General features: G+C 45.2%; 1 protein-coding gene across 1 annotated transcript; it reads right to left on the bottom strand.

Annotated features, from left to right (window-relative positions):
• Positions 1–1,333: 1,333 nt before the first annotated feature.
• Positions 1,334–25,857, bottom strand: LOC115121303 (visual system homeobox 2-like). The gene is made up of 5 exons (XM_029650364.2): positions 25,332–25,857; positions 24,683–24,767; positions 23,505–23,628; positions 4,779–4,959; positions 1,334–3,864 (listed from the first exon to the last, which is right to left on the bottom strand). Exons 1-5 carry the CDS (start codon positions 25,711–25,713, stop codon positions 3,536–3,538), a joined length of 1,101 nt encoding a protein of 366 aa, XP_029506224.1. The 5' UTR covers positions 25,714–25,857; the 3' UTR covers positions 1,334–3,535.

Below are 25,857 nucleotides of genomic sequence, written 5' to 3'. Positions count from 1 at the left end.
GGAGGGACAATTCTGGACCGCCTGGTCCACGGTTCTCTTCAGATCGAACACCTTGCCTCCCCTCACAGCTTGGTTGACTGTGATGTCCGTGCTGGACGGCTATAGAGTAGAAGGACCAAGGACAGTCATGTTCAGCCTTATACAGTATTGACCATAAAAACTGTCCTGTAATTTCATTTATTTTTAAAACTTCAAGCATAATCATGCAGTAATACAGTGCCGATTTTGCAGGTTTTCCTACTCACAAAGCATGTAGAGGTCTGTAATTTTTTTAATCATAGGTACACTTCAACTGTGAGAGGCGGAATCTAAAAAAAAAATCCAGAAAATCACATTGTATGATTTTTAAGAAATAATTTGCATCTTATTGCATGACATAAGTATTTGATACATCAGAAAAGCAGAACTTAGTATTTGCTACAGAAACCTGTTTGCAATTACAGAGATCATATATTTCCTGTAGTTCTTGACCAGGTTTGCACACACTGCAGCAGGGATTTTGGCCCACTCCTCCATACAGACCTTCTCCAGATCCTTCAGGTTTCGGGGCTGTCGCTGGGCAATACGGACGTTCAGCTCCCTCCAAAGATTTTCTATTGGGTTCAGGTCTGGAGACTGGCTAGGCCACTCCAGGACCTTGAGATGCTTCTTAGTTGACCTGGCTGTGTGTTTTGGGTCGTTGAGATCTTGACCAACAGCCTCCTTCCCTCAGTAAGAGCATACTTAAAAATCATACAATGTGATTTTCTGGATTTTTGTTTTAGATTCCATCTCTCACAGTTGAAGTGTACCTATGATAAAAAAAATTACAGACCTTTACATGCTTTGTAAGTAGGAAAACCTGCAAAATCGGCAGTGTATCAAATACTTGTTCTCCCCACTGTTTATCTCTACGTCCCATATTCACAACACAAGGGAAAGTAAACCACTACTCAATCATTGATTCATACCGCACCTGAGAGGAAGAGACAACCCCTAATTTTGCTACTGAAGCCTGGGATGAACCACAGAGACCTCTCAACCCAGAAGAGTATGTGAGCGGGGCGTGCTGAATTTGACTAGAGCGCAGAGCGAGTTTCCCAACCGCTGGAGCGTCGACCTTCTTGCCCTCTCCAATTGCGCTCCAAAGTACCGCTCAAATAGCGCTCACTTCAATTCATGAGCTCAGGGCGTGCCCGGCCCAGCATGCATTTGTGGTCTACTTGTGTGCTGCTGTAGCCCATTGCTTTAGCTACTGCCATGGAGTTCACTATATATTTTTTCATAAAGAAACTGATAAAACACACAGGTACAAAATCAAGGAGACTTACAAATCTGAGGACCAAGAGCAATAGAGGGAGTGAGGGTATTTTTATTTAACCTTTATTTAACTAGGCAAGTCAGTGAAGAACAAATTCTTATTTACAATGAGGGCCTACCAAAAGGCCTCCCGCGGGGACGGGGGCTGGGATTAAAAATAAAAACATTTAAATAAAACAGGACAAAACACACATCACAACAAGAGAGACAACACTACATAAAGAGAGACCTAAGACAACAACACAGCATGGCAGAAACACATGACGACAACATGGTAGCAACACAACATGGTAGCAGCACAAAACAGGGTATAAACATTATTCGGGCACAGACAACAGCTTAAATATATGTAGTGTCCACAACTAAAGACTCATTGTCGAATCTGAAAAGACACATAGACATACATATCCCGAAAGCATGATTGTCTACTATGTGTACATGCTAACATGAAGGAAGGAGGTGGGTAGCGAGCTGAGTGTGTCATTGTAGCAAAGTATTTAATAAATACAACATATTAAACGTTCCGTTGATTTTCGTTCTATTATCTATACAATAGATTATCATTGATTTTGGCCGAATAGGCCTGACACAGTATAACCTCTTTCTTTCCGTTTTGATTGGGTTATTTCGCCTAAAGACCTTTGGACTTGCCTATATCATTTAAAAAAAAATTAAACAGCTCCGCATCCCCGCCCAGCCGTGACCCGAAGGGTGTTTTTATCATTCCCAGTGGCTCCAAGCCGGGAGAGGGGTTTTCTCCGCTGTTGGTCTGCACTCCAGGCTGTTTATAAAGGCTGTTTTTATTTTCTATTTTTATTTAACCTTTTATTTAACTAAGCTGTGACTTTAAAATGAAACGAAAAAAAGTGCATTATTAGGCTCTGTCTGTAGTGCCTTTTTAATTTTTTTTTTTAGAAACACTAGTTTGGCCAGAGTATGTGGCTTCACAGATAGTTGAGGTTCATATGAGCCTGCATTTTCCCCGAAGCCACATATAGACAGAGCGTAATAATATAGACTGAGCCTAATAATGCATTTTTCATGTAATTTTTATTTAATTCAATTTATACACTAACACAACGAAATATTGTTTAAAGAAGATTATGTTAGAAAAAGGAATGATTGATATATGGAGAGACGAAAATCCAGACGAAATAGAATTTTCTAGAAGGCAGGTGGTTTTAGGGGATTTGAAACTAACAAAGGATAGATCTGGTTTTAGTAAAATAAGGTTTAAGGAATTTTATGAAAGATATTAAATGCTGGCGCTAATGTGGCCACCAGTCTATTGTGTCACCCATCGCTTCACAATGTATTTAGTTGTAGGCTGTAGCCTTGAAACAAGAGGCAACTAATAAGGTAGCCTAAATCATTTATTTTCGTTCCTTCTTAGGCTTATAACACAATTAGTCTATTTATATTACAAGATCAGTCAATATGTTTCGATTTAAAATAGCCTATTATGACAGACCTATGCAATGTGGTTTATGTCATTTAGGCTATTCTTAATGAATCCTCATCAACACACACACACACGATACCCCTGAATCTTCCACGTAAATAACGTTTTATTACTATTATACAGAACACAGAGACGAACTTACTCATTTCCAACTACATGAACGTAGCTATATTTCGTTTAAAAAATGATTACAATAGAGAAATCCACCATACATTTCAAGAGAATGTGTTTGTGTTAAAAAGGTCCACGAATCCTCTGCAAGTTTAGTCTCTTGTTTTTTCCACAAGACACCATGTATATTTTTTTGTCACGACATGCTTTGAGTATTACCTTAGCCTATGTACTGTCCCCTATTATGTTATGTAGAGACGGATCTACGTAACCAAATAGTTAGTCTTCCTAAAGTTGCAGAATAGCAAGCACCCAAATAGCCGACAGATTACAAAACAGTGGACAGTTATAGACCAGGGTATAGTTATAGCAGTTTACCGAGGTGGAATTTGCCATGTTGCAAAATGTGATCTGTACAAAATGTATCTCCATGACTGAAGGATTTTGAGGTTGACGATATCAGGTCTTGGTGTCAAAGAAACATTATGTACTTTTTTTTGCTACTAAGAATATTGTGTATTGTGACCGATACCATCTTGTTTATGATTAGTATAGACGTCAGGAGTATGTAAACAATGTTCTTTACAGAGAGGGCATCAACTTCTTTAGACAATGAGCATTCATATCAGTGACTGGGCTCTCTCTCTCTCTCCAACGCAGGCTTCAACTGTCCTCCTCTTTGTCCTCTGTCTCCATTGGCTGTCCCCCTGTTCCGTCCCCTGAAACTGTTCCCGGTGGTCCGTCCCCAGGATGTGTCCCCAGCATCTTAGCGCTGTGTTCCAGCGCTTTAGCTCTGAGTGCAGCGATGCTATTCTCTCGCAGTTCCTCTTTGGACATGGACGATCTGGTACTCTCCCTCCTCCTCTCCTCCTCCTCTGTTTTCTCCACCACTCTCTCCCTCTCTCGTTCCCTGGCAGGCGGTTGGGAATGGGGAGCTTCTAGTTTCCCAGAAGAGGTCGGTACAGGGGTATCCATGGACTTCTTGTGCATACCTGGAAGGAAAATAAATCATTGTACTCATCCCATTTGGAGACATGCACGGTTAAAAACAGCAAAGCTACAGTACTAGGAATTTCAAGCTCGTATTGAGCTGTAGCTGGCAGGTAGTAGAAGGTCTTGGTCAGTTAGTGTTTCTGACCTCCACCATGGTCAGGAGGGAACATGGGAAAGGTACCCTCACTAACAGAGAGGTTTCAACTGCTCGTTGAACCATTTATTTTATTAAAACATGTTTTTATTTAACTAGGTAAGCCAGTGAAGAACAAATTGTTATTTACAATGAAGGCCTACCAAAAAGACAAAAGGCCTCCTGCGGGAACGGGGACTGGGATTAAAAAATAAATATAAATAAAACTGGGATTAAAAATAAATTTAAATAAAACTGGGATTAAAAATAAATTTAAATAAAACAACTGGGATTAAAAATAAATATAAATGAAACAAATATGATATGTGAATAGTTAAACCAAGCTCTCCACTAACTACATCATGGTTAAGGAAAGGGAGGATTTTCGCAAAGGTTTTGACCTCTATGTCAGACTTGTCGGGAGTCGATAAAAAGTGTCAATGACGGGTGTTAATCAATAAAATGATAATCCTACTTTATCAGACTGGATTAAGATGCATCTCCTCTCTGCTTGACGTATCGGTCAATTGATTAGCATAGATCAATGAGATGGTAACTAATTGAAAACAAAGCGTAGTACTGCAGAAGCAAACATGTTAGTCGTCTAGCAGACGCTCTTATCCAGAGCGACTTACAGTAGTGAGTACATACATTTTCATTCATACTGGTCCCCCGCGGGAATCAAACACACAACCCTGACGTTGCAAGTGTCATGCTCCAACAACTGAGCCACATGGGACACCAGCACACCCACCCACCCACATTAGCACAGTGCCTTACCCAGTAGCCATGGGGCACAGGAATCCATGACGCCGTCCTTGGCTGACTTGAGGATGGACTCGGGCAGAGGTATGGAGTGGCGGACCATGGCACCGTACAGGCCGTACTCCGCCATCACACTGCTGCGACCCCAACACTTCTCCCTCTTCCTCCACTTGGCACGGCGGTTCTGAAACCAAACCTGCAGGAAGGGAGGAAGGGACAGCGGATGGAAGTTTATTGGAATTCTCTCAACCAGCTTCATAAAGTAGTCACCTGGAGTGCAGCGGATGGAAGTTTTGGTTCAAAAGTTGGGGCACATCGAGCCATTCCAGGGATTTTTCTTTATTTTCTTCACTGTAGAATAATAGTGAAGGCATCAAACTATGAAATAACACATGTGGAATCATGTAGTAACCAAAAAAAGTGCTAAACAAATCCAAATATATTTTAGATTCTTAAAAAGTAGCCACCCTTTGCCTTGATGACAGCTTTGCACACTCTTGGAATTCTCTCAACCAGCTTCATAAAGTAGTCACCTGGAGTGCATTTTAAATAACAGGTGTGCCCTGTTAAAAGTTATTTTGTGGAATTTCTTCCCTTCTTACCGCATTTGAGCTAATCAGTTGTGTTGTGACAAGGGAGGGGTGGTATACAGAAGATAGCCCTATTTGGTAAAAGACCAAGTCCATATAATCGCAAGAACAGCTCAAATAAGCAAAGAGAAAAGACAGTAACAAAAACTATAAAGCCCTATGAGGAAACTGGCTCTCATGAGGACAGCCACGGGAAAGGAAGACCCAGAGTTACCTCTGCTGCAGAGGATAAGTTCATTAGATTTAACTGCACCTCAGATTGCAGCCTAAATAAGTCCTTCACAGAGTTCAAGTAACAGACACATCTCAACATCAACTGTACAGAGGAGACCTGCGCGAATCAGGCCTTCATGGTCGAATTGTTAGAAAGAAACCACTACTAAAGGACACCAATAAGAAGAAGAAACTTGCTTGGGCCAAGAAACACGAGCAATGGACATCAGACCGGTGGAAATCTGTCCTTTGGTCTGATGAGTCCGAATTTGAGATTTTTGGTTCCAACTGCCGTGTCTTTGTGAGACGCAGAGTAGGTGAACGGATGATCTCTACATGGGGAGGTGTGATGGTGCTTTGCTGGTGACACTGATTTATTTAGAATTCAAGACACACTTAACCAGCATAGATACCACAGCATTCTGCAGCGATACACCATCCCATCTGGTTTGCGCATAGTGGGACTATCATTTGTTTTTCAACAGGACAATGACCCAACACACTTCCAGGCTGTTTAAGGGCTATTTGACCAAGAAGGAGAGTGATGGAGTGCTGCTTTAGATGACCTGGCCTCCACAATCACCCGAAGCTCAAACCAATTGAGATGGTTTGGGATTAGTTGGACCGCAGAGTGAAGGAAAAGCAGCCAACAAGCAGTGGTGGAAAAAGTACCCAATTGTCATACTTGAGTACTTTACACCATTGCCAACAAGTGCTCAGCATATGTGGGAACTCCTTCAAGACTGCTGGAAAAGCATTCCAGGTGAAGCTGGTTGAGAGAATGCCAAGAGTGTGCAAATCTGTCATCAAGGTGGCTTCTTTGATGAATCTCAAATATATTTTGATTTGTTTAACACTTGTGTTATATGATAGTTCTGATGTCTTAGCTATTATTATACAACGTAGAAAATAGTACAAAATTAAGAAAAACCCTTGAATAAATAGGTGTCCAAACTTGACTGCATTTTATGTTTCTGCATATGTCCTTCAATATAATACAAAAAAAGTAAAAAAGATATGAACTTAGCTATATTGACATCATCCACAAGTCAAACAATAAATTGGCGTTTTAAACACATCCTAAACAAAAAGAAGATCTGATATGAAGAATAAAATAAAAGAGATTATAAAAAATAATCAGTATTTAACTAGGATGGTCCACAGCAACAATCACTGTGTTTCAAGGAGTCCTGTGATGGAGAGCGGAAAGAGGACGTCTCAATTTAAACATCAAGTCACTGGTATTACACCCACATGATAAGGTGAGAGTAGCCTGGTGAACTTAAACGTCCATTGATTGGATATAATGATTGTGTACCACAGTCTTTATTCTCTAGTTATAGAACAAGGACACCTGATGGAGAAGATAGGCAGATATTATGCTGTTTCTGCTAGATTCACCAGTGTGTGTGTGTGTGTGTGTGTGTGTGTGTGTGTGTGTGTGTCTCCCTCTCCCCTAGACTAATCGAGTGCCTAAATTTCCACAGTGGAGACCCAGTAATAACCTCATCACTTCAGATTCAGAGACATGCATATAGATCAGGGAGAAAGATACAGAGAGAAGAGAGATGGGTCTGGAGATAACCCCCATCTCACGGTGATAGGTCTGGAGATAAGGAATTACTTCCAGGGCGCACAGCAGAGAGCAGAGTGTGTGTGTGTGTCTGTGTGTGTGTCTGTGTGTGTGTGTGTGTGTGTGTCTGTGTGTACACGTGCTGTGTGTGCGCGTGTGTGAAACAGCTGAGCTGAGAAAGGGGAGGAGAGGAGGGTGTGTGTGTGTGTGTGTGTGTGTGTGTGTGTGTGTGTGTGTGTGTGTGTGTGTGTGTGTGTGTGAAACAGCTGAGCTGAGAAAGGGGAGGAGAGGAGGGTGACCCTAGGGGCACGTGGAGGCTGATTGAAAAATAAGTTAATTTCCAGAGCCAATCAATGGGTGACAGGCTTTCAAAAATCACCAGGGAAATTAAAGAGCTAAGAACCCAGGAGAGCCCTGCCATTGACCCATGCTAATTAATTTCACTGTAGTTATCCTTTCATTGATGGCTCCCACCATGCCTTGTGCTAAAGCATCTCTCCGCCTCCCTGTCTGCCTCCCTGTCTGGCTGAGTCGATGGCTGAGTGGATGGCTGATTTAACGAATCACACCAGAGGAAATGGGGTGTTAATTGAGCAGAGAAGGTGTGGTGGTGGTGGTGATAGGGTGTTAATTTAGCAGAGAGGGTGTGGTGGTGGTGATAGGGTGTTAATTGAGCAGAGAAGGTGTGGTGGTGGTGATAGGTTGTTAATTGAGCAGAGAAGGTGTGGTGGTGATAGGGTGGTGATAGGGTGTTAATTGAGCAGAGAAGGTGTGGTGGTGATAGGGTGGTGATAGGGTGTTAATTGAGCAGAGAAGGTGTGGTGGTGATAGGGTGTTAATTGAGCAGAGAAGGTGGGGTGGTGATAGGGTGGTGATAGGGTGTTAATTGAGCAGAGAAGGTGTGGTGGTGATAGGGTGGTGATAGGGTGTTAATTGAGCAGAGAAGGTGTGGTGGTGATAGGGTGTTAATTGAGCAGAGAAGGTGTGCTGGTGGTGACAGGGTGTTAATTGAGCAGAGAATGTGTGCTGGTGGTGATAGGGTGTTAATTGAGCAGAGAAGGTATGGTGGTTGTGGTGATAGGGTGTTAATTGAGCAGAGAATGTGTGCTGGTGGTGACAGGGTGTTAATTGAGCAGAGAATGTGTGGTGGTGGTGATATGGTGTTAATTGAGCAGAGAAGGTGTGGTGGGTGTGATAGGGTGTTAATTGAGCAGAGAAGGTGTGGTGGTGGTGATAGGGTGTTAATTGGGCAGAGAATGTGTGGTGGTGGTGATAGGGTGTTAATTGAGCAGAGAAGGTGTGGTGGTGGTGATAGGGTGTTAATTGAGCAGAGAAGGTGGGGTGGTGGTGACAGGGTGTTAATTGAGCAGAGAAGGTGTGGTGGTGGTGATAGGGTGTTAATTGAGCAGAGAAGGTGTGGCGGTGGTGGTGATAGGGTGTTAATTGAGCAGAGAAGGTGTGGTGGTGGTGATAGGGTGTTAATTGAGCAGAGAAGGTGTGGTGGTGGTGGTGATAGGGTGTTAATTGAGCAGAGAAGGTGTGGTGGTGGTGGTGATAGGGTGTTAATTGAGCAGAGAAGGTGTGGCGGTGGTGGTGATAGGGTGTTAATTGAGCAGAGAATGTGTGCTGGTGGTGATAGGGTGTTAATTGAGCAGAGAAGGTGTGGTGGTGGTGATATGGTGTTAATTGAGCAGAGAAGGTGGGGTGGTGGTGGTGATAGGGTGTTAATTGAGCAGAGAATGTGTGCTGGTGGTGATAGGGTGTTAATTGAGCAGAGAAGGTGTGGTGGTGGTGATATGGTGTTAATTGAGCAGAGAAGGTGTGGTGGTGGTGGTGATAGGGTGTTAATTGGGCAGAGAATGTGTGGTGGTGGTGATAGGGTGTTAATTGAGCAGAGAAGGTGTGGTGGTGGTGATAGGGTGTTAATTGAGCAGAGAAGGTGGGGTGGTGGTGACAGGGTGTTAATTGAGCAGAGAAGGTGTGGTGGTGGTGATAGGGTGTTAATTGAGCAGAGAAGGTGTGGTGGTGGTGATAGGGTGTTAATTGAGCAGAGAAGGTGTGGTGGTGGTGGTGATAGGGTGTTAATTGAGCAGAGAATGTGTGGTGGTTGTGGTGATAGGGTGTTAATTGGGCAGAGAATGTGTGCTGGTGGTGATAGGGTGTTAATTGAGCAGAGAAGGTGTGGTGGTGGTGATATGGTGTTAATTGAGCAGAGAAGGTGTGGTGGGTGTGATAGGGTGTTAATTGAGCAGAGAATGTGTGGTGGTGGTGATAGGGTGTTAATTGAGCAGAGAAGGTGTGGTGGTGGTGATAGGGTGTTAATTGAGCAGAGAAGGTGGGGTGGTGGTGACAGGGTGTTAATTGAGCAGAGAAGGTGTGGTGGTGGTGATAGGGTGTTAATTGAGCAGAGAAGGTGTGGCGGTGGTGGTGATAGGGTGTTAATTGAGCAGAGAATGTGTGGTGGTTGTGGTGATAGGGTGTTAATTGGGCAGAGAATGTGTGCTGGTGGTGATAGGGTGTTAATTGAGCAGAGAATGTGTGGTGGTTGTGGTGATAGGGTGTTAATTGAGCAGAGAAGGTGTGGTGGTGGTGATATGGTGTTAATTGAGCAGAGAAGGTGGGGTGGTGGTGGTGATAGGGTGTTAATTGAGCAGAGAAGGTGTGGTGGTGGTGATAGGGTGTTAATTGAGCAGAGAAGGTGTGGTGGTGGTGATAGGGTGTTAATTGAGCAGAGAAGGTGTGGTGGTGATAGGGTGTTAATTGAGCAGAGAAGGTGTGGTGGTGGTGATGATAGGGTGTTAATTGAGCAGAGAATGTGTGGTGGTTGTGGTGATAGGGTGTTAATTGGGCAGAGAATGTGTGCTGGTGGTGATAGGGTGTTAATTGAGCAGAGAAGGTGTGGTGGTGGTGATAGGGTGTTAATTGAGCAGAGAATGTGTGCTGGTGGTGATAGGGTGTTAATTGAGCAGAGAATGTGTGGTGGTTGTGGTGATAGGGTGTTAATTGAGCAGAGAAGGTGTGGTGGTGGTGATATGGTGTTAATTGAGCAGAGAAGGTGGGGTGGTGGTGGTGATAGGGTGTTAATTGAGCAGAGAAGGTGTGGTGGTGGTGATAGGGTGTTAATTGAGCAGAGAAGGTGTGGTGGTGGTGATAGGGTGTTAATTGAGCAGAGAAGGTGTGGTGGTGATAGGGTGTTAATTGAGCAGAGAAGGTGTGGTGGTGGTGATGATAGGGTGTTAATTGAGCAGAGAATGTGTGGTGGTTGTGGTGATAGGGTGTTAATTGGGCAGAGAATGTGTGCTGGTGGTGATAGGGTGTTAATTGAGCAGAGAAGGTGTGGTGGTGGTGATAGGGTGTTAATTGAGCAGAGAAGGTGTGGTGGGTGTGATAGGGTGTTAATTGAGCAGAGAAGGTGTGGTGGTGGTGGTGATAGGGTGTTAATTGGGCAGAGAATGTGTGGTGGTGGTGATAGGGTGTTAATTGAGCAGAGAAGGTGGGGTGGTGGTGACAGGGTGTTAATTGAGCAGAGAAGGTGTGGTGGTGGTGATAGGGTGTTAATTGAGCAGAGAAGGTGTGGTGGTGATAGGGTGTTAATTGAGCAGAGAAGGTGTGGTGGGTGTGACAGGGTGTTAATTGAGCAGAGAAGGTGTGGTGGTGGTGATAGGGTGTTAATTGAGCAGAGAAGGTGTGGTGGGTGTGACAGGGTGTTAATTGAGCAGAGAAGGTGTGGTGGTGGTGATAGGGTGTTAATTGAGCAGAGAAGGTGTGGTTGTGGTGATAGGGTGTTAATTGAGCAGAGAAGGTGTGGTGGTGGTGATAGGGTGTTAATTGAGCAGAGAAGGTGTGGTGGTGGTGATAGGGTGTTAATTGAGCAGAGAATGTGTGGTGGTTGTGGTGATAGGGTGTTAATTGGGCAGAGAATGTGTGCTGGTGGTGATAGGGTGTTAATTGAGCAGAGAATGTGTGCTGGTGGTGATAGGGTGTTAATTGAGCAGAGAAGGTGTGGTGGTGGTGATATGGTGTTAATTGAGCAGAGAAGGTGTGGTGGGTGTGATAGGGTGTTAATTGAGCAGAGAAGGTGTGGTGGTGGTGATAGGGTGTTAATTGGGCAGAGAATGTGTGGTGGTGGTGATAGGGTGTTAATTGAGCAGAGAAGGTGTGGTGGTGGTGATAGGGTGTTAATTGAGCAGAGAAGGTGGGGTGGTGGTGACAGGGTGTTAATTGAGCAGAGAAGGTGTGGTGGTGGTGACAGGGTGTTAATTGAGCAGAGAAGGTGTGGTGGTGGTGATAGGGTGTTAATTGAGCAGAGAAGGTGTGGCGGTGGTGGTGATAGGGTGTTAATTGAGCAGAGAATGTGTGGTGGTTGTGGTGATAGGGTGTTAATTGGGCAGAGAATGTGTGCTGGTGGTGATAGGGTGTTAATTGAGCAGAGAATGTGTGGTGGTTGTGGTGATAGGGTGTTAATTGAGCAGAGAAGGTGTGGTGGTGGTGATATGGTGTTAATTGAGCAGAGAAGGTGGGGTGGTGGTGGTGATAGGGTGTTAATTGAGCAGAGAAGGTGTGGTGGTGGTGATAGGGTGTTAATTGAGCAGAGAAGGTGTGGTGGTGGTGATAGGGTGTTAATTGAGCAGAGAAGGTGTGGTGGTGATAGGGTGTTAATTGAGCAGAGAAGGTGTGGTGGTGGTGATGATAGGGTGTTAATTGAGCAGAGAATGTGTGGTGGTTGTGGTGATAGGGTGTTAATTGGGCAGAGAATGTGTGCTGGTGGTGATAGGGTGTTAATTGAGCAGAGAAGGTGTGGTGGTGGTGATAGGGTGTTAATTGAGCAGAGAATGTGTGCTGGTGGTGATAGGGTGTTAATTGAGCAGAGAATGTGTGGTGGTTGTGGTGATAGGGTGTTAATTGAGCAGAGAAGGTGTGGTGGTGGTGATATGGTGTTAATTGAGCAGAGAAGGTGGGGTGGTGGTGGTGATAGGGTGTTAATTGAGCAGAGAAGGTGTGGTGGTGGTGATAGGGTGTTAATTGAGCAGAGAAGGTGTGGTGGTGGTGATAGGGTGTTAATTGAGCAGAGAAGGTGTGGTGGTGATAGGGTGTTAATTGAGCAGAGAAGGTGTGGTGGTGGTGATGATAGGGTGTTAATTGAGCAGAGAATGTGTGGTGGTTGTGGTGATAGGGTGTTAATTGGGCAGAGAATGTGTGCTGGTGGTGATAGGGTGTTAATTGAGCAGAGAAGGTGTGGTGGTGGTGATAGGGTGTTAATTGAGCAGAGAAGGTGGGGTGGTGGTGACAGTGTGTTAATTGAGCAGAGAAGGTGTGGTGGTGGTGATAGGGTGTTAATTGAGCAGAGAAGGTGTGGTGGTGATAGGGTGTTAATTGAGCAGAGAAGGTGTGGTGGGTGTGACAGGGTGTTAATTGAGCAGAGAAGGTGTGGTGGTGGTGATAGGGTGTTAATTGAGCAGAGAAGGTGTGGTGGGTGTGACAGGGTGTTAATTGAGCAGAGAAGGTGTGGTGGTGGTGATAGGGTGTTAATTGAGCAGAGAAGGTGTGGTTGTGGTGATAGGGTGTTAATTGAGCAGAGAAGGTGTGGTGGTGGTGATAGGGTGTTAATTGAGCAGAGAAGGTGTGGTGGTGGTGATAGGGTGTTAATTGAGCAGAGAATGTGTGGTGGTTGTGGTGATAGGGTGTTAATTGGGCAGAGAATGTGTGCTGGTGGTGATAGGGTGTTAATTGAGCAGAGAATGTGTGCTGGTGGTGATAGGGTGTTAATTGAGCAGAGAAGGTGTGGTGGTGGTGATATGGTGTTAATTGAGCAGAGAAGGTGTGGTGGGTGTGATAGGGTGTTAATTGAGCAGAGAAGGTGTGGTGGTGGTGATAGGGTGTTAATTGGGCAGAGAATGTGTGGTGGTGGTGATAGGGTGTTAATTGAGCAGAGAAGGTGTGGTGGTGGTGATAGGGTGTTAATTGAGCAGAGAAGGTGGGGTGGTGGTGACAGGGTGTTAATTGAGCAGAGAAGGTGTGGTGGTGGTGACAGGGTGTTAATTGAGCAGAGAAGGTGTGGTGGTGGTGATAGGGTGTTAATTGAGCAGAGAAGGTGTGGCGGTGGTGGTGATAGGGTGTTAATTGAGCAGAGAAGGTGTGGTGGTGGTGATAGGGTGTTAATTGAGCAGAGAAGGTGTGGTGGTGGTGGTGATAGGGTGTTAATTGAGCAGAGAAGGTGTGGTGGTGGTGGTGATAGGGTGTTAATTGAGCAGAGAAGGTGTGGCGGTGGTGGTGATAGGGTGTTAATTGAGCAGAGAATGTGTGCTGGTGGTGATAGGGTGTTAATTGAGCAGAGAAGGTGTGGTGGTGGTGATATGGTGTTAATTGAGCAGAGAAGGTGGGGTGGTGGTGGTGATAGGGTGTTAATTGAGCAGAGAATGTGTGCTGGTGGTGATAGGGTGTTAATTGAGCAGAGAAGGTGTGGTGGTGGTGATATGGTGTTAATTGAGCAGAGAAGGTGTGGTGGTGGTGGTGATAGGGTGTTAATTGGGCAGAGAATGTGTGGTGGTGGTGATAGGGTGTTAATTGAGCAGAGAAGGTGTGGTGGTGGTGATATGGTGTTAATTGAGCAGAGAAGGTGTGGTGGGTGTGATAGGGTGTTAATTGAGCAGAGAAGGTGTGGTGGTGGTGATAGGGTGTTAATTGGGCAGAGAATGTGTGGTGGTGGTGATAGGGTGTTAATTGAGCAGAGAAGGTGTGGTGGTGGTGATAGGGTGTTAATTGAGCAGAGAAGGTGGGGTGGTGGTGACAGGGTGTTAATTGAGCAGAGAAGGTGTGGTGGTGGTGATAGGGTGTTAATTGAGCAGAGAAGGTGTGGCGGTGGTGGTGATAGGGTGTTAATTGAGCAGAGAAGGTGTGGTGGTGGTGATAGGGTGTTAATTGAGCAGAGAAGGTGTGGTGGTGGTGGTGATAGGGTGTTAATTGAGCAGAGAAGGTGTGGTGGTGGTGGTGATAGGGTGTTAATTGAGCAGAGAAGGTGTGGCGGTGGTGGTGATAGGGTGTTAATTGAGCAGAGAATGTGTGCTGGTGGTGATAGGGTGTTAATTGAGCAGAGAAGGTGTGGTGGTGGTGATATGGTGTTAATTGAGCAGAGAAGGTGGGGTGGTGGTGGTGATAGGGTGTTAATTGAGCAGAGAATGTGTGCTGGTGGTGATAGGGTGTTAATTGAGCAGAGAAGGTGTGGTGGTGGTGATATGGTGTTAATTGAGCAGAGAAGGTGTGGTGGTGGTGGTGATAGGGTGTTAATTGAGCAGAGAATGTGTGGTGGTTGTGGTGATAGGGTGTTAATTGGGCAGAGAATGTGTGCTGGTGGTGATAGGGTGTTAATTGAGCAGAGAAGGTGTGGTGGTGGTGATATGGTGTTAATTGAGCAGAGAAGGTGTGGTGGGTGTGATAGGGTGTTAATTGAGCAGAGAATGTGTGGTGGTGGTGATAGGGTGTTAATTGAGCAGAGAAGGTGTGGTGGTGGTGATAGGGTGTTAATTGAGCAGAGAAGGTGGGGTGGTGGTGACAGGGTGTTAATTGAGCAGAGAAGGTGTGGTGGTGGTGATAGGGTGTTAATTGAGCAGAGAAGGTGTGGCGGTGGTGGTGATAGGGTGTTAATTGAGCAGAGAATGTGTGGTGGTTGTGGTGATAGGGTGTTAATTGGGCAGAGAATGTGTGCTGGTGGTGATAGGGTGTTAATTGAGCAGAGAATGTGTGGTGGTTGTGGTGATAGGGTGTTAATTGAGCAGAGAAGGTGTGGTGGTGGTGATATGGTGTTAATTGAGCAGAGAAGGTGGGGTGGTGGTGGTGATAGGGTGTTAATTGAGCAGAGAAGGTGTGGTGGTGGTGATAGGGTGTTAATTGAGCAGAGAAGGTGTGGTGGTGGTGATAGGGTGTTAATTGAGCAGAGAAGGTGTGGTGGTGATAGGGTGTTAATTGAGCAGAGAAGGTGTGGTGGTGGTGATGATAGGGTGTTAATTGAGCAGAGAATGTGTGGTGGTTGTGGTGATAGGGTGTTAATTGGGCAGAGAATGTGTGCTGGTGGTGATAGGGTGTTAATTGAGCAGAGAAGGTGTGGTGGTGGTGATAGGGTGTTAATTGAGCAGAGAATGTGTGCTGGTGGTGATAGGGTGTTAATTGAGCAGAGAATGTGTGGTGGTTGTGGTGATAGGGTGTTAATTGAGCAGAGAAGGTGTGGTGGTGGTGATATGGTGTTAATTGAGCAGAGAAGGTGGGGTGGTGGTGGTGATAGGGTGTTAATTGAGCAGAGAAGGTGTGGTGGTGGTGATAGGGTGTTAATTGAGCAGAGAAGGTGTGGTGGTGGTGATAGGGTGTTAATTGAGCAGAGAAGGTGTGGTGGTGATAGGGTGTTAATTGAGCAGAGAAGGTGTGGTGGTGGTGATGATAGGGTGTTAATTGAGCAGAGAATGTGTGGTGGTTGTGGTGATAGGGTGTTAATTGGGCAGAGAATGTGTGCTGGTGGTGATAGGGTGTTAATTGAGCAGAGAAGGTGTGGTGGTGGTGATAGGGTGTTAATTGAGCAGAGAAGGTGTGGTGGGTGTGATAGGGTGTTAATTGAGCAGAGAAGGTGTGGTGGTGGTGGTGATAGGGTGTTAATTGGGCAGAGAATGTGTGGTGGTGGTGATAGGGTGTTAATTGAGCAGAGAAGGTGGGGTGGTGGTGACAGGGTGTTAATTGAGCAGAGAAGGTGTGGTGGTGGTGATAGGGTGTTAATTGAGCAGAGAATGTGTGCTGGTGGTGATAGGGTGTTAATTGAGCAGAGAATGTGTGGTGGTTGTGGTGATAGGGTGTTAATTGAGCAGAGAAGGTGTGGTGGTGGTGATATGGTGTTAATTGAGCAGAGAAGGTGGGGTGGTGGTGGTGATAGGGTGTTAATTGAGCAGAGAAGGTGTGGTGGTGGTGATAGGGTGTTAATTGAGCAGAGAAGGTGTGGTGGTGGTGATAGGGTGTTAATTGAGCAGAGAAGGTGTGGTGGTGATAGGGTGTTAATTGAGCAGAGAAGGTGTGGTGGTGGTGATGATAGGGTGTTAATTGAGCAGAGAATGTGTGGTGGTTGTGGTGATAGGGTGTTAATTGGGCAGAGAATGTGTGCTGGTGGTGATAGGGTGTTAATTGAGCAGAGAATGTGTGGTGGTGGTGATAGGGTGTTAATTGAGCAGAGAAGGTGGGGTGGTGGTGACAGGGTGTTAATTGAGCAGAGAAGGTGTGGTGGGTGTGATAGGGTGTTAATTGAGCAGAGAATGTGTGGTGGTGGTGATAGGGTGTTAATTGAGCAGAGAAGGTGTGGTGGTGGTGATAGGGTGTTAATTGAGCAGAGAAGGTGGGGTGGTGGTGACAGGGTGTTAATTGAGCAGAGAAGGTGTGGTGGTGGTGATAGGGTGTTAATTGAGCAGAGAAGGTGTGGCGGTGGTGGTGATAGGGTGTTAATTGAGCAGAGAATGTGTGGTGGTTGTGGTGATAGGGTGTTAATTGGGCAGAGAATGTGTGCTGGTGGTGATAGGGTGTTAATTGAGCAGAGAATGTGTGGTGGTTGTGGTGATAGGGTGTTAATTGAGCAGAGAAGGTGTGGTGGTGGTGATATGGTGTTAATTGAGCAGAGAAGGTGGGGTGGTGGTGGTGATAGGGTGTTAATTGAGCAGAGAAGGTGTGGTGGTGGTGATAGGGTGTTAATTGAGCAGAGAAGGTGTGGTGGTGGTGATAGGGTGTTAATTGAGCAGAGAAGGTGTGGTGGTGATAGGGTGTTAATTGAGCAGAGAAGGTGTGGTGGTGGTGATGATAGGGTGTTAATTGAGCAGAGAATGTGTGGTGGTTGTGGTGATAGGGTGTTAATTGGGCAGAGAATGTGTGCTGGTGGTGATAGGGTGTTAATTGAGCAGAGAAGGTGTGGTGGTGGTGATAGGGTGTTAATTGAGCAGAGAATGTGTGCTGGTGGTGATAGGGTGTTAATTGAGCAGAGAATGTGTGGTGGTTGTGGTGATAGGGTGTTAATTGAGCAGAGAAGGTGTGGTGGTGGTGATATGGTGTTAATTGAGCAGAGAAGGTGGGGTGGTGGTGGTGATAGGGTGTTAATTGAGCAGAGGAAGGTGTGGTGGTGGTGATAGGGTGTTAATTGAGCAGAGAAGGTGTGGTGGTGGTGATAGGGTGTTAATTGAGCAGAGAAGGTGTGGTGGTGATAGGGTGTTAATTGAGCAGAGAAGGTGTGGTGGTGGTGATGATAGGGTGTTAATTGAGCAGAGAATGTGTGGTGGTTGTGGTGATAGGGTGTTAATTGGGCAGAGAATGTGTGCTGGTGGTGATAGGGTGTTAATTGAGCAGAGAAGGTGTGGTGGTGGTGATAGGGTGTTAATTGAGCAGAGAAGGTGTGGTGGGTGTGATAGGGTGTTAATTGAGCAGAGAAGGTGTGGTGGTGGTGGTGATAGGGTGTTAATTGGGCAGAGAATGTGTGTGGTGGTGATAGGGTGTTAATTGAGCAGAGAAGGTGGGGTGGTGGTGACAGGGTGTTAATTGAGCAGAGAAGGTGTGGTGGTGGTGATAGGGTGTTAATTGAGCAGAGAAGGTGTGGTGGTGATAGGGTGTTAATTGAGCAGAGAAGGTGTGGTGGGTGTGACAGGGTGTTAATTGAGCAGAGAAGGTGTGGTGGTGGTGATAGGGTGTTAATTGAGCAGAGAAGGTGTGGTGGGTGTGACAGGGTGTTAATTGAGCAGAGAAGGTGTGGTGGTGGTGATAGGGTGTTAATTGAGCAGAGAAGGTGTGGTTGTGGTGATAGGGTGTTAATTGAGCAGAGAAGGTGTGGTGGTGGTGATAGGGTGTTAATTGAGCAGAGAAGGTGTGGTGGTGGTGATAGGGTGTTAATTGAGCAGAGAATGTGTGGTGGTTGTGGTGATAGGGTGTTAATTGGGCAGAGAATGTGTGCTGGTGGTGATAGGGTGTTAATTGAGCAGAGAATGTGTGCTGGTGGTGATAGGGTGTTAATTGAGCAGAGAAGGTGTGGTGGTGGTGATATGGTGTTAATTGAGCAGAGAAGGTGTGGTGGGTGTGATAGGGTGTTAATTGAGCAGAGAAGGTGTGGTGGTGGTGATAGGGTGTTAATTGGGCAGAGAATGTGTGGTGGTGGTGATAGGGTGTTAATTGAGCAGAGAAGGTGTGGTGGTGGTGATAGGGTGTTAATTGAGCAGAGAAGGTGGGGTGGTGGTGACAGGGTGTTAATTGAGCAGAGAAGGTGTGGTGGTGGTGACAGGGTGTTAATTGAGCAGAGAAGGTGTGGTGGTGGTGATAGGGTGTTAATTGAGCAGAGAAGGTGTGGCGGTGGTGGTGATAGGGTGTTAATTGAGCAGAGAAGGTGTGGTGGTGGTGATAGGGTGTTAATTGAGCAGAGAAGGTGTGGTGGTGGTGGTGATAGGGTGTTAATTGAGCAGAGAAGGTGTGGTGGTGGTGGTGATAGGGTGTTAATTGAGCAGAGAAGGTGTGGCGGTGGTGGTGATAGGGTGTTAATTGAGCAGAGAATGTGTGCTGGTGGTGATAGGGTGTTAATTGAGCAGAGAAGGTGTGGTGGTGGTGATATGGTGTTAATTGAGCAGAGAAGGTGGGGTGGTGGTGGTGATAGGGTGTTAATTGAGCAGAGAATGTGTGCTGGTGGTGATAGGGTGTTAATTGAGCAGAGAAGGTGTGGTGGTGGTGATATGGTGTTAATTGAGCAGAGAAGGTGTGGTGGTGGTGGTGATAGGGTGTTAATTGGGCAGAGAATGTGTGGTGGTGGTGATAGGGTGTTAATTGAGCAGAGAAGGTGTGGTGGTGGTGATAGGGTGTTAATTGAGCAGAGAAGGTGGGGTGGTGGTGACAGGGTGTTAATTGAGCAGAGAAGGTGTGGTGGTGGTGATAGGGTGTTAATTGAGCAGAGAAGGTGTGGTGGTGGTGATAGGGTGTTAATTGAGCAGAGAAGGTGTGGTGGTGGTGGTGATAGGGTGTTAATTGAGCAGAGAATGTGTGGTGGTTGTGGTGATAGGGTGTTAATTGGGCAGAGAATGTGTGCTGGTGGTGATAGGGTGTTAATTGAGCAGAGAAGGTGTGGTGGTGGTGATATGGTGTTAATTGAGCAGAGAAGGTGTGGTGGGTGTGATAGGGTGTTAATTGAGCAGAGAAGGTGTGGTGGTGGTGGTGATAGGGTGTTAATTGGGCAGAGAATGTGTGGTGGTGGTGATAGGGTGTTAATTGAGCAGAGAAGGTGTGGTGGTGGTGATAGGGTGTTAATTGAGCAGAGAAGGTGGGGTGGTGGTGACAGGGTGTTAATTGAGCAGAGAAGGTGTGGTGGTGGTGATAGGGTGTTAATTGAGCAGAGAAGGTGTGGCGGTGGTGGTGATAGGGTGTTAATTGAGCAGAGAATGTGTGGTGGTTGTGGTGATAGGGTGTTAATTGGGCAGAGAATGTGTGCTGGTGGTGATAGGGTGTTAATTGAGCAGAGAATGTGTGGTGGTTGTGGTGATAGGGTGTTAATTAAGCAGAGAAGGTGTGGTGGTGGTGATATGGTGTTAATTGAGCAGAGAAGGTGGGGTGGTGGTGGTGATAGGGTGTTAATTGAGCAGAGAAGGTGTGGTGGTGGTGATAGGGTGTTAATTGAGCAGAGAAGGTGTGGTGGTGGTGATAGGGTGTTAATTGAGCAGAGAAGGTGTGGTGGTGATAGGGTGTTAATTGAGCAGAGAAGGTGTGGTGGTGGTGATGATAGGGTGTTAATTGAGCAGAGAATGTGTGGTGGTTGTGGTGATAGGGTGTTAATTGGGCAGAGAATGTGTGCTGGTGGTGATAGGGTGTTAATTGAGCAGAGAAGGTGTGGTGGTGGTGATAGGGTGTTAATTGAGCAGAGAAGGTGTGGTGGGTGTGATAGGGTGTTAATTGAGCAGAGAAGGTGTGGTGGTGGTGGTGATAGGGTGTTAATTGGGCAGAGAATGTGTGGTGGTGGTGATAGGGTGTTAATTGAGCAGAGAAGGTGGGGTGGTGGTGACAGGGTGTTAATTGAGCAGAGAAGGTGTGGTGGGTGTGACAGGGTGTTAATTGAGCAGAGAAGGTGTGGTGGTGGTGATAGGGTGTTAATTGAGCAGAGAAGGTGTGGTGGGTGTGACAGGGTGTTAATTGAGCAGAGAAGGTGTGGTGGTGGTGATAGGGTGTTAATTGAGCAGAGAAGGTGTGGTGGGTGTGACAGGGTGTTAATTGAGCAGAGAAGGTGTGGTGGTGGTGATAGGGTGTTAATTGAGCAGAGAAGGTGTGGTTGTGGTGATAGGGTGTTAATTGAGCAGAGAAGGTGTGGTGGTGGTGATAGGGTGTTAATTGAGCAGAGAAGGTGTGGTGGTGGTGATAGGGTGTTAATTGAGCAGAGAAGGTGTGGTGGTGGTGGTGATAGGGTGTTAATTGAGCAGAGAAGGTGTGGTGGTGGTGATAGGGTGTTAATTGAGCAGAGAAGGTGTGGTGGTGGTGATAGGGTGTTAATTGAGCAGAGAAGGTGTGGTGGTGGTGGTGATAGGGTGTTAATTGAGCAGAGAAGGTGTGGTGGTGGTGATAGGGTGTTAATTGAGCAGAGAAGGTGTGGTGGTGGTGGTGATAGGGTGTTAATTGAGCAGAGAAGGTGTGGTGGTGGTGGTGATAGGGTGTTAATTGAGCAGAGAAGGTGTGGTGGTGGTATTACAGTGCCTTGCGAAAGTATTCATCCCCTTTGGCGTTTTTCCTATTTTGTTGCGTTACAACCTGTAATTTAAATCGATTTATATTTGGTTCTCATGTATTGGACATACACAAAATAGTCAAAATTGGTGAAGTGAAAAAAAACAACTTCTTTCAAAAAATTGAAAACGTAAATGTGGTGCGTGCAGATGTATTCACCCCCTTCGTTATAAAGCCCCTAAATAAGATCTGGTGCCACCAATTACCTTCAGAAGTCACATAATTAGTTAAATAAAGTCCACATGTGTGCAATCTAAGTGTCACATGATCTCAGTATATACACTGCTCAAACAAATAAAGGGAACACTTAAACAACACAATATAACTCCAAGTCAATCACACTTCTGTGAAATCAAACTGTCCACTTAGGAAGCAACACTGATTGACAATACATTTCACATGCTGTTGTGCAAATGGAATAGACAACAGGTGGAAATTCTAGGCAATTAGCATGACACCCCCAATAAAGGAGTGGTTCTGCAGGTGGGGACCACAGACCACTTCTCAGTTCCTATGCTTCCTGGCTGATGTTTTGGTCACTTTTGAATGCTGGCGGTGCTTTCACTCTAGTGGTAGCATGAGACGGAGTCTACAACCCACACAAGTGGCTCAGGTAGTGCAGCTAATCCAGGATGGCACATCAATGCGAGCTGTGGCAAGAAGGTTTGCTGTGTCTGTCAGCGTAGTGTCCAGAGCATGGAGGCGCTACAGGACGTTTGGCATTTGCCAGAGAACACCAAGATTGGCAAATTCGCGGTGGGTCAGTCATGGTGTGGGGTGGCATTTCTTTGGGGGGCCGCACAGCACTCCATGTGCTCGCCAGAGGCAGCCTGACTGCCATTAGGTACCGAGATGAGATCCTCAGACCCCTTGTCAGACCATATGCTGGTGCGGTTGGCCCTGGGTTCCTCCTAATGCAAGACAATGCTAGACCTCATGTGGCTGGAGTGTGTCAGCAGTTCCTGCAAGAGGAAGACATTGATGCTATGGATTGGCCCGCCCATTCCCCAGACCTGAATCCAATTGAGCACATCTGGGACATCATGTCTCGCTCCAACCACCAACGCCACGTTGCACCACAGACTGTCCAGGAGTTGGCGGATGCTTTAGTCCAGGTCTGGGAGGAGATCCCTCAGGAGACCATCCGCCACCTCATCAGGAGCATGCCCAGGCGTTGTAGGGAGGTCATACAGGCACGTGGAGGCCACACACACTACTGAGCCTCATTTTGACTTGTTTTAAGGACATTACATCAAAGTTGGATCAGCCTGTAGTGTGGTTTTCCACTTTAAGTTTGAGTGTGACTCCAAATCCAGACCTCCATGGGTTGATACATTTGATTTCCATTGATCATTTTTGTGTGATTTCGTTGTCAGCACATTCAGCTATGTAAAGATTAAAGTATTTAATAAGAATATTTAATTCATTCAGATCTAGGATGTGTTATTTTAGTGTTCCCTTTATTTTTTTGAGCAGTGTATATACACACACCTGTTCTGAAAGGCTCCAGAGTCTGCAACAGCAAAAAGCAAGGGGCACCACCAAGCAAGCGGCACCATGAAGACCAAGGAGCTCTCCAAACAGGTCAGGGACAAAGTTGTGGAGAAGTACAGATCAGGGTTGGGTTATAAAAAATATCAGAAACTTTGAACATCCCACGGAGCACCAATAAATCCATTATTAGAAAACGGAAAGAATATGGCACCACAACAAACCTGCCAAGATAGAGCCGCCCACCAAAACTCAAGGACCAGGCAAGGAGGGCATTAATCAGAGAGGCAACAAAGAGACCAAAGATAACCCTGAAGGAGCTGCAAAGCTCCACAGCAGAGATTGGAGTATCTGTCCATAGGACCACTTTAAGCCATATGCTCCACAGAGCTGGGCTTTATGGAAGAGTGACTAGAAAAAAAACCCAACACTTCTCATCACCCCGAGAACACTATCCCCACAGTGAAGCATGGTGGTGGCAGCATCATGCTCTGGGGATGTTTTTCCTCGGTAGGGACTCGGAAACTGGTCAAAATTTAAGGAATGATGGGTGGCGCTAAATACAGGGAAATTCTTGAGGGAAACCTGTTTCAGTCTTCCAGAGATTTGAGACTGGGGCGGAGGTTCTGAATAGTTATGCACGCTCAACTGTAATTGATCAGAGAAGGTGTGGTGATGATGACAGAGTGTTAATTGATCAGAGGGGGCGTGGGGATGATAGGGACTTGTGTGTTGAAGGTATATGGAGGATATATACACACACACACACACACACACACACACACACACACACATCACGCCACACACACACACACACACACACACACACACACACACACAGCCAGGTTACAGTATGAACACACAGCCAGGTTACAGTATGACCACACAGCCAGGTTACAGTATGAACACACAGCCAGGTTACAGTATGAACACACAGCCAGGTTACAGTATGAACACACAGCCAGGTTACAGTATGACCACACAGCCAGGTTACAGTATGACCACACAGCCAGGTTACAGTATGAACACACACACACACACACACACAGCCAGGTTACAGTATGAACACACACACACACACACACACACACACACACAGCCAGGTTACAGTATGTTATGCACCTGTATCCTGTCCTCTGGAAGTTCAGTCTTCATAGAGAGCATCTCTCTGGCGTAAACATCGGGGTAGTGGGCCTCGTTGAAAGCCTTCTCCAACTCATCCAGCTGATACGAAGTAAATATAGTTCTGATAAGAGAACAAACAAACAAACTTATTTTGGTGACAAACATTTTAGAGTTGAATTCTGCCTCCAAGTTTCAAGTCTATAAAATCAAGGTCTCCCTCATAAAAATAGATATTCTGACCTCAACAGGACGTCCTGGATAAAAAGAAGTTAAATAAAAATAGACATGTTTTTTTTTAAACACAATTGCCCTTAAATATATATATATATATATATATATATATATATATATATATATATTTGATGAAGTGCTGTGTATGTCAAGCACGAGGCATACACTTTCCACTCTGAATCAAATCTAGGCCAATCAAAAACGTTTTAATAACAATAGATAATCATAATTTAGTCAATACAGAATGTTTAGTTCATACCACAGAGATCACTAAACTATTTATTAAATAAAAATATGAATAAGTTCCATAAATAATTACATTATCAGGACATTCATTATTTTTTTCCCCTTGAGTTAAACTACTTGTGGAATATACGGCACCAGAGATATTGACACCTTGTAGGCTATCCGTGATTGCACGCATTAAAATGTAAAGATTTTTAAAATTCAAAATATTTCATGCGGAATACTGCTATCAAATGAAGAAAATAGATTTTCTACTTCGTTTTCTTTATTGCTACAGTAGGAAGAGACCTGTATCGAAAATATAAACCTCTCAACTAATTAATATATATAATACATAATATAATATATAATAATAATAATAATAAATATAATATAAGCCGTCTCCTATCGCAAAACAAACGTCATAATGATATACCATCTCATCTCTATTTGAGGAATTAAAATCATTTAGAGATCTATTTCTATTCATTCTTGACAATGAGTTGTTTTAGACGTTTTCGTTAATATACGTGTTCTGAGAAGATGTAGGGCGGTGCATACATCGAAATACTGTTATATGAATTTGAATATTTCGCTTTCCAAATGCTTCACAAAAAAAAACTTCGCACGGAATTGTGTTCATTTATATATCCCTAAAATGCCTTATAGTCCAATTCAAACACAGTGAGGTAAATATTTGTTATAGTTAATAGTTTTACCTGTGACGTCTCTTCTTTCTTTTCTTGTTCTGGCTCATCGATGAATTAGAAAATGTCTTTTCACTGGAGGAAACGTCATCTGAATCTGTAAATAAACAGCCCTAGTTTATTATTAAATAGCCGCAGGTAATATTGCTAATACAATTACAATGTAATACTTATAAACTGTTATCCTACACAGGGTTTACCAAAACCCGGTCCTCGGAGCACTTAAACACAAGCCGACTCGAAAAATCACATAACTACTCATTAAGCTCTGCTCATTTGAATCAGCTGTTAGGGCAAAACCAAACGTGCAACTTGGGGTCCCGAGGACTGAGTTTTGGTAATCCCTGTGTAGGATAACAGTTTATAAGTATTACATTGTAATTGTATTAGCAATATACCTGCGGCTATTTAGTTTAGGAAACACTGTCCTACAGTGTGGCGAGAGGAGAAGAGAATTTGCAATCATTAAAATCAGAATTACATTTTCATTTGTCCGCAACATAAACTTTGGAAAGGAGTGGAGGGCGCTCAAACCACCGTGAGTCGAGGTGCAACTAAAAGATTAAACCAAATGAGATTGAAAACTCGTTCACCGTTAAAAACGAGTCTATTTGTTTAACATAAATATACAAATGTAAATAAAACATTTTTCTAAATTTACCAGAACAGCTTGCGGAGTGGTGGGCATCCAGCTGTCCGGTTGCCCTGGCCCTGTTGAGCGGCTGAAGGTGAACACTCTGCGCCTCCTGCAACACCTCCAGGAAGGCAGGCTGGCTGTAAAACGAATGAATCCCTCCTGGACCAATAATTCCCATTCCAACCCCGACTGCCGCGGGGCCCAAAGCCGACCTAGCCGTCAGAAGGTGCGCCCTGTGCTGCAGAGATTCCAACGGACGCCGCGGAAACGCGGGCGGCTCCTTGTTCAAGCCCAGAATTTCCTGGATTCCAAATCCTGTGCACCTATGCGTCGTAATAGAACCCATTTTCGACGGTTGATGCTGAAGTCCAACTAGTTTTAAGGGCGAAGCCATTTTCTGTTTCATTCAAAGAGTCTGAAAAGAACGGTCCATTATTTTCCTGTCATAACTGTTCTCTGATGGTATTCCCTGATTGGTGTTCCCGCCCTGCACAAGCCAGTCCCTTGTGCAATCACCAGTGTGCTCTCTCTCTCTCTCTCTCTGCTTTTT

Source organism: Oncorhynchus nerka, linkage group LG24 (assembly GCF_034236695.1).
Source record: "Oncorhynchus nerka isolate Pitt River linkage group LG24, Oner_Uvic_2.0, whole genome shotgun sequence".
In the NCBI taxonomy this organism is placed as follows: domain Eukaryota; kingdom Metazoa; phylum Chordata; class Actinopteri; order Salmoniformes; family Salmonidae; genus Oncorhynchus; species Oncorhynchus nerka.
The sequence above is the reverse complement of the archived record's forward strand: the minus strand, read 5'-3'. Positions and strand labels throughout refer to the sequence as shown.